Source organism: Antechinus flavipes, chromosome 3 (genome assembly GCF_016432865.1).
Source record: "Antechinus flavipes isolate AdamAnt ecotype Samford, QLD, Australia chromosome 3, AdamAnt_v2, whole genome shotgun sequence".
Classification (NCBI taxonomy): Eukaryota; Metazoa; Chordata; class Mammalia; order Dasyuromorphia; family Dasyuridae; genus Antechinus; species Antechinus flavipes.
In genome coordinates this window covers 464942050-464961824 of record NC_067400.1, presented here as the reverse complement: position 1 = coordinate 464961824, position 19775 = coordinate 464942050, and the positions used below count along the sequence as shown (strand labels likewise).

Sequence of the window (19775 nt, the reverse complement as noted above, 5' to 3'; positions counted from 1 at the left end):
CAGCTATAGCAATGAAATGATTTCCCTTTTTTCAGTTACTTATCTGCAAGTGAATCACTCTGCTTAGATCTCCAATCAACTTCATTCTCTATATATTCCAATCCGTTTTTCCCCCAACTTGTTACACACACTGAAAAATTACAATCTCATTCTCCAGACCTGCTACCTTATTCAATGTGGCACCATCAATAAGTTGGATCAAAATAGCTTTTATTTTTAAAAACAAAATAATATCCACATTTCCACTGAACAAACTTTAAAAAATAATTAATGGCAAGCCCAGAAATAAATATAAGAATAACACAAGACAGGTTTTCCTGGGTCAACACGGAATCATATATTAGCCAATATGACACACTGGCTTTGAAATCAGAAAGCCTGAGTAAGAATTCAATGTATATTATTTACCTACATGACATTGGCCAAGTACCTTAACTTTTCTGGGTATCAGTTCTCTCATTTACAAAATGAGAGGATTGTACTACATGACTATCTTTTTTTTTTTTTTCTACATAAGGTATTTCCTGATCTATCCATCAATAGTGTTCCCCCCTCCACAATTCTTTATATTTTTATTTACCTTTGTGTATATTTTGTTAGTAGAATATAAGCTCTGTGAAGGCAGAAACTATTTTGCTTTGTTCTTTGCATCCATAGCACTTTATATGCTTGCTAAATTGGATTTAACTCTGGGTTTTTCTTCTAGTTCTAAAGTTTATAATCCTTTTAATATTTAGATAAACTGGTGGGGGGAGGGCGGAGAAGGGGGAAACAAACTACAAACTTCCAGTCCAGTGAATGTCTTATTATCAGGTCACTGCTGATGAATGTACAGGAGAGGAATAAGTATAGAGTTCTTCTGTACTCTGCCAGGTTTATCTCCAGCATAGCTTGAGAGAGCATACCACAATGGAATGGAGCCAAGAATAATCCTGGGCTCTGTTTCATGGGCCAATCACATGGCCACTATGAAATCTACAGTTTTGAACGATGGGAATTTGAAGTTGAGGGAGCTTAATGCAGGGAGATTACTCTGGTAGAGAGATTGAGGAGTTGTCATAAACTAAGGATGGGAGAAAAGCATGGATTATATGTACAATTTAGCTGCTCCAAGAAAATGACTTGTGACTTTAATGACTAAATAAAATTGTCCATACTAAATTTTAAGCACCATACTCCTCCAAGAATAGTAAGATCTCAAGTAGTTGATTCAATACCTGCTGACTCTGACATAGACTTAACAGAATATGAAACATAGTACATAACCAAAAACTGGGACATGCTACATCTATTGTTTATATACTATTATACCAAAACCATTCAGGAAAAGAAGCAAATCTGATTTATATTTGTCAAAGCCCCTTTTATTATCATCAACCTTGTAATATTTTTTGTTATTACTTGAAAATGGAAGTTTATGTAAATTGGTTACATAAATTGATATTTTCCAAGTGTAGATGGCAATATATTCTATGGATCCTATAGGCAGCTAGCTGGCACAGTGGATAAAACATTAGCACTGGAGTCAGAAGGAACTGGGTTCAAATCCTATCTCAGACATTTACAAGCTGCGTGATCTAAGACAAGTCATTTGACCTCTGTTTCTTCATCTGTAAAATAGGGATAACAATAATATCTACTTCACAGGATGTTGTGAGAATGAAATATTTGTGAAGTTCTTTAAGCACTATATAAGAACTATTATTATTATTCTCATGCATCCTTACTCCTAAACTTAAAATAGACAATAACATGATTTCTGTAGGCACTTATGCCTATAGACAAGAAACAAGCACTTGCTAATTTTTATTCTCATATTTATCATATTTAACACAAACACGTCAGCATTCTCATTCAGAAACATGGCTCCTAAGATTCACTAACCCCCAAACCAACACTTAAGAAATATGCGTCTACCCCTCATAGCATGAATGATTTTGGCAAATACTCTACTTGAAACAGAAAACAGAGAAAAAGGACAGAAATAAAACAAAAATGGCTTAGAAAGGAGAGTAGACCCATTTCTATCTGACCTCCTCTGAACTTCCCTCAACTCAATAGTAGATTAAGCCTCTGAACTGGTTTTGGAGTGGCAGAACTCACAAATATTTGGAGTACAGCAAATTTCCATTAGATACTTTGGAAGAACTTCAGAAAAGGTCTGTTTCAATTGGGCAGAGGGAGAGGATACTGAGCATGGGACAGGGAGCCAGGGTGTTGCTGTCTGCCCACTGGAGAATCCACTGGGAGGTTCTTAGGCTACTCTGTCCAGTTACAAGCCAGTGTAAGATACTCAAAGGAAATAAAAAAGGCAAATTGTGAACTACTGAATCCCAGAACTTGGTCACACCTACCCAGCACCAGAAGTCAATCAGCAACACCTGTCTCAGGGCAACCTAAAGTACCTGTGGCCCCTTTGCCTTAAGAGCAGACCTCAACCTTTAAAAAAAAGTGAACAAAAAAGCAAAAAGAACTCTGACCCAGAGAGCTTTTATGGAGAAAAGGAAGAGAACAAACCTCAAACTCTGAGGATGCTAAAGACAAATCAGCTCCAGATGAAGCCCCAAAGAAAGATATGAGTTGGTTCCCATTTCACAAAGCTTTCATGGAATAATTCAAAAAGGATTTTAAAAGTGAGTTAGAAGAAAAATGGGGAAAAGAAATGAGATCTTTGCAAGAAGGTATGGAAAAAGGAAGAACAGAAATTATCTGAAGAAAATTCCTTTAAAAAAAAGATTGGATGAAATGGGAAAACCATATAACTCCACAAAATAGATTGGATAAAATAGGAAAAGTATGTTAACTCCTTACAAAATAGATATGAAAAAGAAACCAATTCGTTGAAAAACATAATTTGTGAAATGGAAAAAAAAAAATGCAATGAACAAAACACTTCAATTGGTCAAATGCAAAAGGAGATAAAAAAGCTAACTGAAGAAAATAATTCACTAAAAATTAGAATTGAACAAATAGAAGTGAATAACTCAATGAGACGTCAAAAATCAGTTAACAAAAAAAATGAAGGAAAAAAATAGAAGAAAATATAAAATATCTAATCTATAAAATGGGGTTAACAATAATCTTGACCTCCCACAGTGGTTGTGAGGATCAAATGAGAATATCTGTAAAATACTTAGCCTAGTGTCTGACACATAGCAAGTATTACATAAATGCTAGTTAATATTACATTGTGAGCACCTTGAGGACAGGAACTGTCTTGCGCATATTTTTGTTTCCTTAGCACTTAACACAGTACCTGAGAGACAGTAGACACTTAATTTGACTGTATCCCTTTATATGTATATATGTAATTTCCTCCTCCTTGAGGGTAGACACTATTCTGATTTTGTCTTTGTGTCTTCGGTTCCCAGAACAGTAGCTGGCACATAGCTGGCACTTCAACAATAATAGAAAGCTGATATGACATCCCATCTTTACAAGGACATAAAGACAGATACAACCTACATATCACTTTGAAAGCAGTAGAAATAACAAACTGACAAGAGATGACTATGAACCACTATATAGAATTCCCAATCCCTCTATTTTTGTCTGCCTGCATTTTTGATTTTCTTCACAGGCAAATTGTACAGTATTTCAAAGTCTTGATTCTTTTTGTACAGCAAAATAATTGTATGAACATGTATACATATATTGTATTTAACTTATACTTTAACATATTTAACATGTATTGGTCAACCTGCCATCGGGGGGAGGGGATGGGAGGAAGGAGGGGAAAAGTTGGAACAAAAGATCTTGCAATTGTCAATGCTGAAAAATTACCCATGCATATATCTTGTAAATAAAAAGCTATAATTAAAAAAAATAAAAGTGTGAGCTGAGTTTCAGTTCTTTATTATTCCAGGGCATCTTTCCAAGCAATACTACTCCATAGTAACAAGACTGATCCAAGTCTTCAAATAAACCAAGGACAACTAGAAAGGTGAAAAGGAAGACAACTGGAGAAGGGGAGAAACATCTGGTGTCTCTTTACACAGTAAGACTGAAACCTGATAGATGCTGCTGGCCTGCAAAGGTTTAATTTTTAAGCTTTCATTTGCTTTCCTAAAAGACTGATGAATTTAGAATCTGCACTCATGAAACATCTGCTGGGCGTGCCAGTATGCATTAATGGTCTAAATGTTCCTGAGGCTTTTGGAATTCAAAATAAACCAGGAAATGGATTGTCTCAGGATGATAGGGGTTTTGTAATCCTTGAAAGTGGGCATTTTAAGGTGTCTTTGCAATATAGTACTACAGGTATCCTAGGTTCCTTATGGTGACTTTAAGGTGATTCGAGGACATCACAGAGAAGCCAGGTTGCCCTGAAAATCAAGCTGTGGATGATGAGTAGGGGATGCATTCTTAACCAAAAAAGGATATAAATAATTTCAAAAGATAGAATAAATAATTCTGATTACATGAAACTGAAAAGCTTTTGCACAAACAAAATCAATTTATCTAAGAATTAAAGGGAAAAGGTCAACTGGAAAAAAAATTTGCATCAAATTTATAAGATTTTCTTATCCATAACAAATATAGAAAACCCAAAAGCCATTATCCAATATATAAATGGTCACAAGATATGAGCAGTTTTCAAAAGAATTGCACACTATAAACATATAACAGAATGTTCCAGAGTTAACATTAGAAGGCTTATAGAAAGTCAACCACACCAATGAATTATCTGTGCAGAGGTAAAATAGTACAACCATTCTGGATAGCAATTTGGCAACTAGAGGCACAGTAGGTAGAACATTGGGGCAAGAGTCAAGCGGACATCCAGAGATCTAAATTCAAATCTAGTCTTCACTGTCTTGATCTGACTTTCTTAGCTCCTCATCTATAAAATAGGGATATTAGTAATAACTACTTCCTAGGGTTGCTGTGAGAATAAAATGAGATAGGATTTGTAAAGCTCTTTACAAGTCTAAAATCTTTATATCAATTCTGACTACTGTTCTTATAATTATGCAAATAAGGTAACTAAAATGTCTATAACCTTTTGACACAGATTTTATTGCTGGGCAAATAACCAAAGTTTACTGACCAAAAAAAAGAAAAGATTCCACATATAGTACATCAAAATATTTATACACAGAATGTGTGTGTGTGTGTGTGTGTGTGTGTGTGTGTGTGTGTTAGCAAAGAACTAGAAACAAATAATAACCAGCAATTGGAGGAATGGCCAAAGAAGCTGTGACACATTAATGTAATAGAATATTAGTGTGCCATAAAAAATGACCAACATAAATGAAAACAAAGAAATATTTTCATGAACTAATGTAAAGTGAAGTAAGAAGAGCCATGAAAATAAGATGTACAATAAGGTAAATGGAGAGAACAACCACAAAACAACTGAAAATGGATCTTGCTATATATAATAAAGAACAAGTCTGGCCCCAAAGAAAAGATATGAGAAGATAATATTCCCTCAATTTTTTTTGGAAAGTGAGATGCATTGTATGCAAATAGGACATTGCATATGTCAGATTTAAAAAATAAAAATCTCGACTGCTTGTGCTGAATTTTTTTTTCTCATCCTTTTGGATAAAGGAGAAAAAAAGAGTCAAAGATGAAGTTTAAAGCAGATTTTTTTGTGGGATTAAATTATTTTTCATTTCTCAAAACGGGCAGTACAAACAAGGGTGATAATAAAATCTCAAATTAAAGGTGATGAATTTCTGGGGAGTCAAAATCTACCAGTAAGTTGGGGATCCCTATTTTAAAGTTCCTAGTTTATATGCACTAAAAGATTACCATTGAATTTGAAAAGCTTCTGAGATTTTCTATGGGGATGACCTCATTATTAACTGACTTATTACCTTAGTAAAAGGGCAGGACTGGAAGTGGAGACAAGTACACTTCCTTTTTAAGTGTCCTCCAAGCTTCTTCAAAGTAATTTATGGTTAAAGTTTTCCACCTAACTCAATTCATTCCAGTATGTTCTCTCACTTCTCTTGGCCTAGTGGATGCCAAGTATGACTAGCTCTAAGATGAATAAAAAGGTTTTTTTTCGTGAATAAAAGCTTTTAGAACACAACGTCATTTTAAATTCACATGGCATATTTATTGATTGAGAAAGCACATTTTTGGATAAAGCAACCTTTATTCCTATCACATGACTAATTCTTTTTCTAACATCCTAACTCTCCAAATGATAAATCAAAACCACTAAGAGAGTAATGCATACCATACATGCAGTTCTACAGGACAGGAGGAACAGAAATGAAGTTGCATAAGAGGAAAATGATACTATCCAAAAGAATTTTTTCAAGTAGCAATGCCAAGTTTCCCAAGCCCAAATATTCTATCCACGATACACCAATTCAAGTACTTAGGATAGTTCAATAATATAACTATAGTTATTTTATTATTTTTAGAAAACTGGTCACCCAAATCCAAATTTGTACAACACTTACTAAGTATAAAACACAATACTGGTTGGAGAAGAGAGAAAGAAAGGAGAGAATAAATGGACAAAAGAAAAGGACATTCCCTCTGACCTTCCCCCCCACCAAAAACACACACAAAAGAACGCTAGACAAAAAAATATTAATAAATATGCCACAAGAGAATAAAGAAGGGATTTTGTATAAAGTTATGAAGGCAGTAGGGAATTGTGTTTACTTATTTTAAAATTTGATGGCCACAAGATATTTTTAAAGACAGGAAAAGTATCATACTATTTTTCATTTTTTTATTCCCTGCATTTTATTTAGTCAATGTCTTATACACAGTATTTGCTTTTAATATGTATTTATTGCACTGGATCAACTCACACCTAAACTTATGTGACAAATTAATATTATGCTAAATTAAAATAGCGTCACAGATTTGGAGTGAAGAGGGACCTTACAGAGAGAAAAGAGAAATTGGGAAATTACTATTTTAAAAGCTAATTTAAAACATCATAATCCCATCAAAAGGCAGTTTTAATGTCTTTTTCTCCCTGGGTTTTAATCTTTACCACCCAGAAGCGTGAGAGCTATATATAACTGAAGAAACTTAAAAGAGTCTAAAAACAAACTTAGGACAACCAAAAGAATAATACTCACTGACTAAAGGGGCATTTTGTTAACACACCATTGTAATTGCTTTACTCCCTGCTCAACACAGTTCAAGGAGGGGAGAGAAGAGGACAAGAAAATTCTTGGATGAGACTGAGGCTGAGTATAGGAAAGTTTTCAAATTAGCTTTTATATAGAAGCCTTGGGAGGTTTAACAAAAACTACATGATTTTTTTTTAAAAATTAAATTCATGATCATATACGTAACAGTTAACTCAAAATGAACTGAAATGAATGATAAATGCTCAATAAAATAAAATATACCAATGATAAATTTATTTTGATTCACCAAATGGATGTTAAATTAAGACAATACTTACTATCTTTATGATTTATCCTGAGAAAGTAGAACTGCAACAAATAGTAACATATATGACTAATTCATGCTGAAATGCAGATTTCTCCTAATTCATCATTCTGAGTCATAGACAACAGGCCTCTAAGAACGAAGAAAATGGTAAATAAAACTCTTTAAGTTCCTTAACAAGACTTCCTTTTTACCTAATTGTACTAGTCTTACTTAGCATACTCTGCAAAAGGTACCAGACACATAGTGTCAGGAAATTATAAAATACTTTTAGAGCTGGTAGAAACTATCAGATCCAGACTCTTAATTTTATAGACAATGAAGCTGGGGCCAGCAAAGTTATCTGACAGCCTATTCACAGACATTCTCTCTCCCTACTCAATGCTCTTTCTTTCCACTTCTTGGGAGTCACTAGCTCCCACTCTCTTAAGATCAAGTTCCTTTTTGATTCCCCTCAAGTAGTTACTGCCATTAAGTTCGTCTAGAATGTTAATAAGTATTTCCTATGTGCTTGCTATACTTGTGGCAGTTTCTGTGCAGTTATTAAGTACTGGAGATACAGAGAAGGCAAAAACAATTTTTACCCTCAATGAGTTTACATTCTAAAAGGAGAAACAAAATACAGATAATGGTGCAGTGAATCAATGTTGAACAATCAGCTTTTTTTAGTAGGGGGTGGGAGGTGGGGGCGACATATAACAGGGCACACTTTTAAGTTTAATCATCAGAACAATAAATTAAGCTTTGATTTGTAGTGACTGCTGATCTCCAAAATGTAAATGTTCACACTGAAAATTTAACAATCAACTTTATCAGAGTTAAAGTTGGCTCCAGAACACCTCTGGATGTATGATAGTATAAATATAACCTCCTGGTGGACAGGGATTGATTTTGGTTTGTCTTTTACTTTAGGTTCTTGGAATACAGTAAGCACTTAATGAGTTCTTGCTGAGTAACTGAAGTGGTAGAAATGGAATTTGAAATGAGGTTCTTTGACTCTCAGATGAATGCTTTTCCCTTATTACACAGCTTTCACAAGAACCCTAAAAATGAAATTGCATACTTTTTGCTAAAGCATACATTGAGAACAAGTGCAGCTTTTATCTTTTTTTATTAATAAAAAGGGGAGGGAGGGGGGAAGAAATGGCTATTTCTTCCAAATATCATTGCAATATAATTTCCTTTTCATTAGTGACAATTCCACTATGTGTGTTTTCTTTTTCTCTGTCCCTCAATACTGGTGACTTAACAATAATCTTGAGTTTTCAATGACACAAAGATCTTTCCTTTTTTAACAAGCAAAGAAACAACATTCATTATTACCTGAATGATTTTAAATTCATTATTGCAAAATATCTTTAATGAAATAACTTTTAGATAAGATCTTATTACCAAAGCACAAAGAAATAGTGATTCTGTATAAATTTATGAGTGAACTGTTTTCTCTACTTTCCAATGTTACTTTATTGAGACAGGTGATACAGTGCACAGAGTAGATCTGAATGTGACCTAGCCTCCAACTCTTGCTGGTATATGATCCTGAGCCAGTCACTGTAATTCTCTCAGCCTCATTTTTCTCATCTGAAAAACTGGGATAATAATGTCATACATTTCACTGGATTACCATGAATCTCAAAAATATAAATATAACTATAGATTTATAAATTCATAACTATTTAAACAACTACATATAACAGACATTATATACATATACAATTTACAAAAATGCTTTGCAAAATTTAAAGTGCTATATATGAAAGCTAGCTATTATTATTAATAAGGTATACATGTATCACAGCTAAAGAACTCTAGTGATTAAACTCCAAAACAAAGAAAAAATTGGTCAACTTACACACAGTGCTTTTGTTTAACTTTCATTATTTAAATAAGGCTGCTATTTTGATTGAACTTACTGGAACTTTTAAGTATTCCTAGAAATCTTGTATTTCATAACTATTTATTAACAATTCTACTGAGAAAAATGTTTGCAGAGGTAACTCAAGGTACAAATTAATTTGTTGCAGGAAGGAAGGCCCATGGGGATAAGGTCGGGACAAAGAAAGCCTCTCCAAAATGACATTAAAGCCACACCACATGCTGCTGAATTCAAGGAGTTTACAACCTATTGAGGGAATATGACATGTAAATTACCATACACATTAGATAACTGTAGGAAAGAGAAAGCATGAACAAGGGGACCTGAAAATTGGTGGTGGTACCTTTAAGTCATTTCTTTCAAGATTTCGTTCTAGCATGACTTTCTGCATAAGATATTTCCTGATCCCTTTCACCCCCCATGCCAATGGCCTCTCCACTAAATTCACCTTCTATTTATATTTAAGTATAAAGGTACAAAACTTTCTAAGAAATAGAATCTCCCATGCAGCCAAGCCTAGACGCAAAGTGTCCAGCAGACCACCTCGTCTACCTGTATCTGAAGTTACAGGTTATTTTATCTCTTCATAACTACTAAAGCTTCTGATAATAAGGTAACCCTACTTAAACACTAAGATTGTGGCAAAAGATATTAAAGATGATGAAGAATAAATACTGTGATTGTATTAATAAGTAATACCAGAAAATGAAGAACATTTTGGAATGAGGTATATCATTGATAACCAAGACTTGAAAAAGAGGTAAGAATAATAATAATCAAAACCTCACAAAAAAATAAACATTTACATAACTCTTTATAATCTACAAAGCATTTGATATAGAATCACAGAACTTGAAGGGACCTTAAGGAAATGTCTACTTTGTCTTCTGATTTTACTGATGAGATGGAGGTTGTGATTAGGTTGACAATCTGAAGAGGCAAGCTAAAATCTGAACTCAGGTCCTCTAGATCCAAATGCAAATATGTTTTCCTTAAGTCATGTCATTATCTTATTTGATCTTCACAACAATCTTATTAAAAACAAATGTTATTATTCTTCCTATTTTACAGATGAAAAAATAATTCCCATTTCTTGTGAGTGACAGTGACAGGATTTAATTCCAAGTCTCTCCTTACTCCAAATCTGATGCTCTACTGATAGTATTCTGCTTCTTCTGAAAGAAAGAATACTAAAAATGAAGTAGTCTAAGAACATTAAATTTGCCTTTCAGAAATAATAACATCACTGCAGCCAAATTAGCTCCTAAACTGGTGGTCTGAAGAGAAAAGACCAGGGCAGGTATAGGTGATATGCACAGAACAGGTGCGAAGTACAAAGTCTGGAATTGAGAATAAACCACAGAAGTCCAACGGTGTCAGGAATACTTGTTTTTCCTGGTTACTGCTGTCATTAGCAAGAGCAGCACTGATCTGCCTGAAGTCTCCAACTTCCAATCACTTCTGAGTCTGGGAGTTTGATAGGCATGAGATTATATGGGACCCAGAGGCAAAGTTATCCTAGGTCAGGAGTTATTCATCTTTGTGTGTGGTGTGTATGTGATACCACTTTTACACGGTTGCTTTCAATCAAATAGGACATTATTGTACCTCTAAAAATGTATAAAATGTTTTTAAGTAACTGAAGGAAATTTTAATTGGAGATTAGTGAAAATAAAAATTTAATTTTCCCCCAAGTTCACAGACCCTCTAAAATATATCCATAAACTCTTGGTCAAGTGATTACAGATTAACTCAACTTCTTCAACTGTGGTTCGTAACCCCATATAGGATGCTTTATTCCTGAAATTATGATTTATTATCAGGGTTTGATTTGTATACCTATTTTATATGCCTATATAATATACCAAGGATCATGTAAAAATTTCTCAGGTGAAAAGGGATTGCGAGTGGAAAAAGCTTAAGTAGCTCTGCTCTAGATAATGCAAAAAAATCCAGCTGAGCTGATGTTTATGAGTTTATTACAATTCCTGAAGTATTTAATTTTTTGCACAATATTAAGAAATCTTAAAGGCAGATTATATAAAAGGGAGAATTAAAACCAGTGGTCATAGGAAACTTGGTTGAATGATTTCGATTTTTGTTATACTTGGCTTCTGTTCTTTTTCATTTGGAGATTTCTTGATAATATACAAAGTAAGACAATCGGGTCTCTGGGGACCTTATTTAATAAATTTTTTCTAGTTTTGGTACTCCTTACGTTTTAGAAAGATAATTTTTTTCCCCTTTCAGATTAGAAAATGCAAAGAATTCCTTTCCTTTCCTTAATAAACAAACCACCTTAATTTCTCCCATTCTGTATAAGCCACTTATCTTCAAGAAACACTTCATTTTCAATATACTATGCCTAACCAAAAAGCTACATAGTACATGCTGTAATATGCAATTTGTAACATAACTAGCTGGTAAATGAATTATAAAAGTATTAGTTCCAGAAAAATGTGAACATTCTTCATACTACAATTTCTGTATAATCAAATTAGTGGTTCTTAAAAGACTGCCAAAAGGAAAAAGAAAAGGCTCAAAGCCTTTTTCTTTCTTTAAAAAAAAAAATTGTGACAAAAAATATGCAAGAAACCTGGAATAAAATGAAAAATAAGATAGGTTAAAGCTAAGACCAAAACCTTCATTACAAGCCAATAAAAGATAATCATACTGATACTTGGAAAAAAACATCAAACTTTGCGTTAGAAGAAAAGCTTTCTTCAAGGAATAAACTAATTAATACAAGAGTCATTTTTTTTCCCTCCAGAGTATTTATACAGGACCTTAGTAAACGGACTATGAAGTTTAAATCACAGACTCATTACATAGAATATATAAGGGCAGAGGGGAAAGGGCAAAGACCTTAAGTCTTCACTTATTTCAAAGAAAAATAAACAAAAGTGGTAGTAGTGATACTTTTTGAAATGAGCTCATTTGAAAGAAAGTGGCAAAAGCAATTATTTTGGTACAGTTTTCAACAAAGCCAAATCAAAATAAAACTCTATGCCTACTAGATTATGGGAAAAGAGTTTAAATTCTTTCCCATCATGATGAAGAAAAGGAATAAGGTTCAAAGCAGATGGAAGGGAGGAGGGGGAAGAGAAGATGGAAGACATGTGCAGATACAATTAGGTTCTCTTTTAAGTGTCCTATTTGAATTACAATGATACCCAGCTCTACCCAGAAGTAGACAAAAACTAGAGGTGTTCAATCACTTTGTCTCATCTCCCATTGTTTGAGTTTATATAGTCAAAATTTGCTAGGATGGTTGAGGTGGGTGGTATGAGTAGAGGTACAGATGTTTTGAGTTACAAAACAACACTATACAATAAATTGACTTTAGCATTAATTTTTCAGAAGCATTAAGTATGGTAAACAGGTCCCTTTGTGCTGGCAATTAAAATGAGTGTACTTTTGTTGGTTAGAACTTGACTAGAATGCCCACTCTTGTTAATTTGAATGTACGGGGATCTCACACAGTAGAAATAGAAAAGAAAGCATCCTCTACATTATGTTTTGTAATGCAATTATCACTAATGGATTTTGATATAGTGGGATTCCACCTGTGTTTTGGATCACATGCTTCACTTGCTTCTTTTTATCACAGCTGAAACACAACTGCACCCAATATGCCATCTCTAATTACCTCTTTTGTTTGCAAGTGATTTATAAGGACAGATTTTAAACTCTGCTGCTGACCTGCAAGTCTCTCCATGATCTCACTCTGATGTTTCTCCAAGATTGCTCCCTCTGTACTTTCAAAGCCATCAAGCTTTGTTTGTCGGGGAATAACGCTTGGCAGCATATTTAGCTTCATATTTTTGCAGTGAGCAAGGTCATGCCTTCTGCTGTCATTTTACACTTCTAGAAACTCTCTGTACCACATTATTTATGATTTCATGCTTTGTAAAACACTTTCTATACAACAAAGGGTGCCATAAAACACTTGGTCCTCTGCACAACCTCAGCATCTTGATGAAGGAGGCACTGAAAAAGCAGGCATGGTTTCACAAAACTACAAAAGTTAGCAAATTTAAAATTCTATAACCAAGAAAGGCAATGCAGCTAGCAGAGAGAAATCCTGACCACAAGTCCTATGTGTGTGATGCAAGTAGTCATCTATCTTTTCAGCACCCCAAGACAATTCTGAAACAAATTGCTGAGGAGGTACTGTCTGCATTGCTTTCCTAACTGGAGGTTTCCTATGACAATAAAATCACAGTTCCAGTCCAAACTAATTTAAATGTTAACTGAAAGGCAACAAATACATATTATGTTCTGAAGAATCCAATATAGTAATGATTTCTATTTTTAACACATCACATATGAAATGTCACAAGTATTCACCTTACTTCCTGTACTTGTGTTTCTATATGTTCTGAAGAAACACTCAAACTACTCTTCCTTGTTCTGAAAGTAAAATCTCATTTTTCAAGGCACTGTTAGTAAAAGCACCCAGCTTGTTCTAATCCTGAAAGAGCAGCCATGACTAGGATAACAGATGGTACAACAATGACTTTTAAGAGTCATTCACAAGGAAATAATATTTTTACTAATGAGGATCTACAAAATAACATCTAGTTTACTTTAGACTAACTGCCTCTCAAAATTAGTAATTTTTTCAGTGGCCACATCCCACTTATATGAAATTATAAAAGGTACATGAAAAGGTGCATGTACTGAGTCTATTTGTAGATGTACATTGCGATTTGCAAATGTCTAAAGATTTCTGGACTTTTTTTCCCCTATTCTTTCTCATACACCTCAAAGGAACTGATTTCACATCTCCTATAACAAAGAAAAGAGGGAAAGTACACAGGCAGATTTAGAATAAGAAGACCAAACCAACACACATGAATAGAAAAATCTATTAACTAAAAACTAAATGAAAACATCACGTAAGTACCTGTCTTCCTTGATTTTTCAAGTGCAGAAAAGATAACAGAACTTTACAAATGTTACCTAAAGGACTCACAATGGAAAGAAGACAAATATATTAACATGATTAATTGATAGGAGCAATTATAGAGCTCAGAAATCTTTTCTGTAATGAATGACCAATCTGGATCTCAGACTACATCAACACGTATTGAAACATGACTTTCACTTCATCCCCGATGCATTAATACTTGACACAACCCAAAGATCCAAAAGGAATCCATACACTTACCTGATCACATCCTACTTTGACCAATTCCTGTAACATCTGCCGGTTTACATCCACTGTGCTTGATTCATTGGCGAAAGGTAGCAAAGAGTATCTTATTTCCCTCAAAGCTTTTTGATAAGGTCCAAACTTTGGAGTAGGTTTCATCTGCTGCTGCCTTGTGGCATCTTTTACGACCAAGATTTTTGTGTCCAAGGAGGTGTCACTGCCTGCTCCAACAGGCAGCCCTTGACCAGAGGACTTGGAAGGCTGTTTTAACCCTTCACGAATCTCTTGCAATCTTTGTCTACTGTTTCCAGAATAAGTTGTAGCAGGAAAAGTCTTTGGCCTCATTGTTAGTCCAGTTTCCTTTTTAACATAAATACAATCTTCTCAAAATACTTTATTTTAAAAACAAAATAAAACAAAGCAAAATAAAAAAAAAACCAAAAACAAAAACCCTATTGTCAATAGTATAAGTTCATTGTAAACATACTTTTAAAACAATTTCCTTTTTAATTTTTTTTCTTCAATCTTCATAGTTCCTAGAGAACCTAAAAATTTCTCGAGTCCTCATTTTGCAGACCTGAAAAAGATAACGAAAAAGAAAAATGTTATATATTTTAAAAAACTTATGCTAATTTTAAAAAATTCTATTTCTTGAAAATCAGAGTGATTAAATTATTAAAATACAGTGGTATTTAAATAGAATATCAACAACTATTTCTAATCTGCAAAGTGCTTTACATATGTCATTTCATCTGATACTAATAACTAACCAGTGAGGTGGGAGCTAAATATACCCATTTTACAAATGAGGAGCATGAGGTTCAATTAGTCAGTCAATAAATATTTATCCAATGCCTATGTGTAAGGCATTGTGCTAATTGCTTAGAATAAAAAGAATAGCAACCTGAGCTCTCTCTTAAAAATGGAATTTCTGGGAGGAGTGGTCTCCACCCTCCACAGGCAGATGACACTGAACGCTTAAATGCTTTACTCAGGATCATACATCAGGAAGTTATGTGAGGAAGTAGTCTAACTAATTCAGGTCTTCTTGACTCAAAGTTAAGGGTTCTTTAGTCATCTAGTAGACTATTAAAATATAATAAGCAAACTAAATGGAATATAGTCAATTTCTGCATTATTTTAATTATATTTGCAAGGACAGAAAAAATAATATTTAATATTTCAATTGTATTTCACAATGTGAAATTGTGATTTTATTGGTGTGGGTACTCCTAGTAGATGGGAAATTAGTCAAAAATTCTGAGACTAAATCAATGGTTAACTTCTCTGAATTAAGCTGGTCCTCAAACATTAGATATTTATATTAAGGTACTTTCCAAAAAAATTCTTAGCCCAGTTTTAAGCTATTAAAGCTCCATTTTTTATAAACTATGCTAAGCCTTTTGGGACACTCTGTACACTTATATCAACTGTCCCCTAGATAGGATCTATCAAAGCTTTTGATTAACTGACGTTCTATTACAATTTCATGTATAGTTTATTAGTTTGCTTTATTGTATGCTTATTTTTCTTGCCAATAAATCTTGTTTAGTATCTATCTACTCTTCTTCCCCCCTTTTCCTGCCCTATTTCTGCTAATCATCTCTCTCCATTCTATAAACAAGTCCTTTATTATTTATGAAATTACTCTTAATAATTTGACTCTCCCTAGAAAAACACCAATCATAATCTTTCCCCAGTTTTTCAAATATTAAGAGACTTGTAGAATCTTAGCCCATCTGGAACAGACAGGATCATGGAGATCATCAGATCTACCTTTTTTCTTCTTCTTCTTCTTTTTTTTTTTTAAATATATGAGGAAACGACAATTCAGAGAAGTTGGACATGCTGCTAGGAAATGAACACTGGAGCTGGAATTTGAAATATATCACATTAATGTACAATTACACCCAAAAGAGAAGGGCTGAAACATTTACTTTCATGATAGAAATGGGGACAAGCAACACTGATTATATTGTTCATTTAGAAGAATGCAAAGGGGCAGCTAGGTGGCCCAGTGGATAGAGCACCAGCTCTGAAATCAGGAAGACCTGAGTTCAAATCTGCTCTCAGACCCTTAACACTTCCTAGCTGTGTGACTAGAAAGTCACTTAACCCCAATTGCCTCAGACAAAAAAAAAAAAATTAAAAAAAAATAGAAGAATGCAAGGACAGCTAATCACTTTAATTTTGAAATAAAGGAAATGGTGGATCACGTGTGCACAAGATGGTGGACTAGACATTTTTTCTGATCCTCACAACTTTTCAAGTCTCTCCACAAAAGGAGTTCGATACCAAAAAGGAAATAACACAGAACCAGTTATTAGTATGGCATTTTAAAAATAATGGCATCCTAGTTCTCCTTATTGTCCAGCTCATAAAATAATTTATAGAGGAAACCTGCTATATTATAACGAATGTTGGACTTAAGACAAAAGTTTTAGGTTCATTTCCCAGAACTTCCACTTATTAGGTAAATTACCTCAGTTGGGAACTTTAACAGAGCCTCAATTTTCTCATCTGTAAATTGGGGACTATAACTGTATTTCACAGGGTCTCTGTGTGGATCAAATGAAGACATATGTGAAGCATTTTATAATTTCACTAAATAAATGTCAGTTGTTATTTTTGCTATTTTAAAAAATTAAAATATTGATTAACTGCAAGACCATTTTCTCTGAATTATCTGTTTTTAATTTTTTTTAAATTTTTATTTAATAATTACTTTATATTGACAGAATCCATGCCAGGGTAATTTTTTTTTTTTTTACATATCTGTTTTTAATTTAAAGAGATTTTGTTGTTCTAAAATGAAATTTCACTTCTTTGCAACTGTCCAGTAATTGCATTGAATGACACCTCCCCCCTTTTTATTATAGCTTTTTATTGACAAAATATATGCATGGGTAATTTTTCAACAATGACCCTTGCAAAAACTTCTATTCCAACTTTTCCCCTCCTTCCCTTCACCACCTCCTGCCCTAGATGGCAGGTAGTCCCATACATGTTAAATATGTTAAAGTACATGTTAAATACAATATAGGTATACATATTTATACAATTATCTTGTTGCACAAGAAAAATCGGATTTAGAAAGAAGATAAAAATAACCTGGGAAGAAAAACAAAAATGCAAACAATAACATCAAAAGAGTGGAAATGCTATGTTGTGATTCACATTTATTTCCCAGTAAAATGGGAGTAGCTGGGTGTAGCTGGTTCTGTTCATTACTGATCAATTGGAACTGATTTGGATCCTCTCATTGCCAAAGATAGCCACATCCATCAGAATTGATCTTCATACAGTATTGTTGTCTAAGTGTATAATGATCTCCTGGTCCTGCTCATTTCACTTAGCATCAGTTCATGTAAGTTTTTCCAAGCCTCTCTGTATTCATATTGTTGGTCATTTCTTACAGAACAATAATATTCCATAACATTCATTGTATAACCCCTTTTTTTTCCCTTTGTGCAGAGACATAGATAAGTTTTTAAATTCTTCTTTTCTTCTACTTAATTAACAGGACTTCTACTTCATGTGGTAACATAATAGAGATGAAAATAAAACTCTTTTCTTAAAAAAAAAAAAAAAAAAAAAAAGGTGCTATAGTTAGTGGAAAGAAAAATATTGCACTGGAAGCCAGGGGGAGCCTAGGTTGGAATCTTGGCCCTGTCACTCACTTTAACAGGACACATCATTCTAGGTCCCAGAGAAGTAGATCAAATGAAATAGTTGGATAAGATGATCTCTAAGGTCTCTTTCAGACAGACTTTGAGTCAAGAAGACTCTTCTTCCTAAATTCAAGTCTGATCTCAGACACGTCCTAGCTGTGTGATTCTGGGCAAGTCACTTAACTGTTAATTTCCAAATCTCTAAAATTGAGCTGGAAAAGGAAATGGCCATCTATTCCATCTATTACTCAGAGGACAAAAGAAAAGGGCATAGTAAGTTTAAGTTGGATGCATATTATCTATGGTAGTTTATGCCTACTTACTAAATAGCAGATTAAGCCATTTTCAAGGATGTAAGACAGAAAAAGAAATCAATTCAGTGATGTATCACAAATGAGAGACCACAGATTGCTTAGTTAGGGCAGAGACAGCCAAAAGCACAAAAAGAAAGGGCTACTGCACTTTGGGTGAATATTCACTCTTAGAGAGGCTTTATAGGAAGATCCAGACAAGAATCTCAGAATTAAAAAGCGGAGAGGGATTGCAATCGATAGAAGTATCACTCTGATGAAATCACAGATTCAAAGTGTTAAATATAAAGTCCTAAAACTGGGATTTAAAACTCAAGGACATGAAATAAAACCCAGTGGTACCACAATTTAATAGAATTTAGAAATTTTGTGGCAAACAATAATTACAGAATCTACTACATACACTATTAATAAACCCTAACTGGATCAGTGATCTAAAAATTTTTAAAAAATCTAATTCACTTCAAAGAGCATTCAACATTAACACATGACTGTGAGGCATTGTTGGGATAAGCATACAAAAATGAAAAACAAAACAGGTTTAAGTTTCCATGGAATCTATATTGTTGTGAAAAGCTAGAAGAATTAAGAAATTTGCTTCAATTTGCCAAAAAGAAGAATATTTTAATCAAACAAACAGGTGAAGTTATTGGAGACACAAGCAATTTTGTTTATAAAGAGAAAGGGGTTTATTACAACAAAAGCAGAAATAGACATGTTTCAATCCTGACTCAATTCCTGACAACTGGTGGACCCTAAACAAGTCACCTATAATCCTTTTCAAACTTAATATACTCAACAATAAAACAAGGATGTTAGACTAGATAGCATCTGAGGTCTCTTTAAGCTCTAAATTTATGATTTCTAAAATAAAAAAAATTTGGGAAAATATTCACAATCTATAAAGAAATTACAACAGGAATAAAACTCTCAGTGCATATCAACAGACAATTTTTGAAATATTAAACACAACTGCTAATAACCACATAAAAGGATAACAAACTCCTTAAAGATAAGAGAACTACATGTCAAGAAAACTTTAAAATGCTATCTTATGCCTAGTAAATTGACACAACAATACAAATGATAAAATTTCATGTTGGTGGGGGCTTTGGAGAAATAGATACTCTTAAACATTGTTAGTGGGGATGTAGAGTGAAACAAATATTTTGCAGCTCAATATAGAAATGTCATAAAATGATCATAATATTTAACTTCATAATTATAAGAACTTTATTCCAAAGATATTGGAAAGAAAAAAGGATCTATCTGTACAAAAATAGTTAGAACTACATTATTTGTAGTAATAATTCCCTGAAAGGATATGAAAAAATCATTTTAACTTCATGTGTTTCTTCTCTCTGTAAAATGAACGAAATAGA

General features: G+C 33.5%; 1 protein-coding gene across 1 annotated transcript in view; it reads right to left on the bottom strand.

Moving 5' to 3' along the window:
- The window catches only part of LATS2 (large tumor suppressor kinase 2), a 78336-nt gene that overhangs the window by 44530 nt on the left and 14031 nt on the right, over nucleotides 1-19775 (bottom strand). Inside the window, exon 2 of the mRNA XM_051986587.1 lies at nucleotides 14427-14988. Coding sequence (XP_051842547.1) covers nucleotides 14427-14756 — 330 coding nt within the window. The 5' untranslated portion in view covers nucleotides 14757-14988. The remainder of the gene's footprint in view (nucleotides 1-14426; nucleotides 14989-19775) is intronic.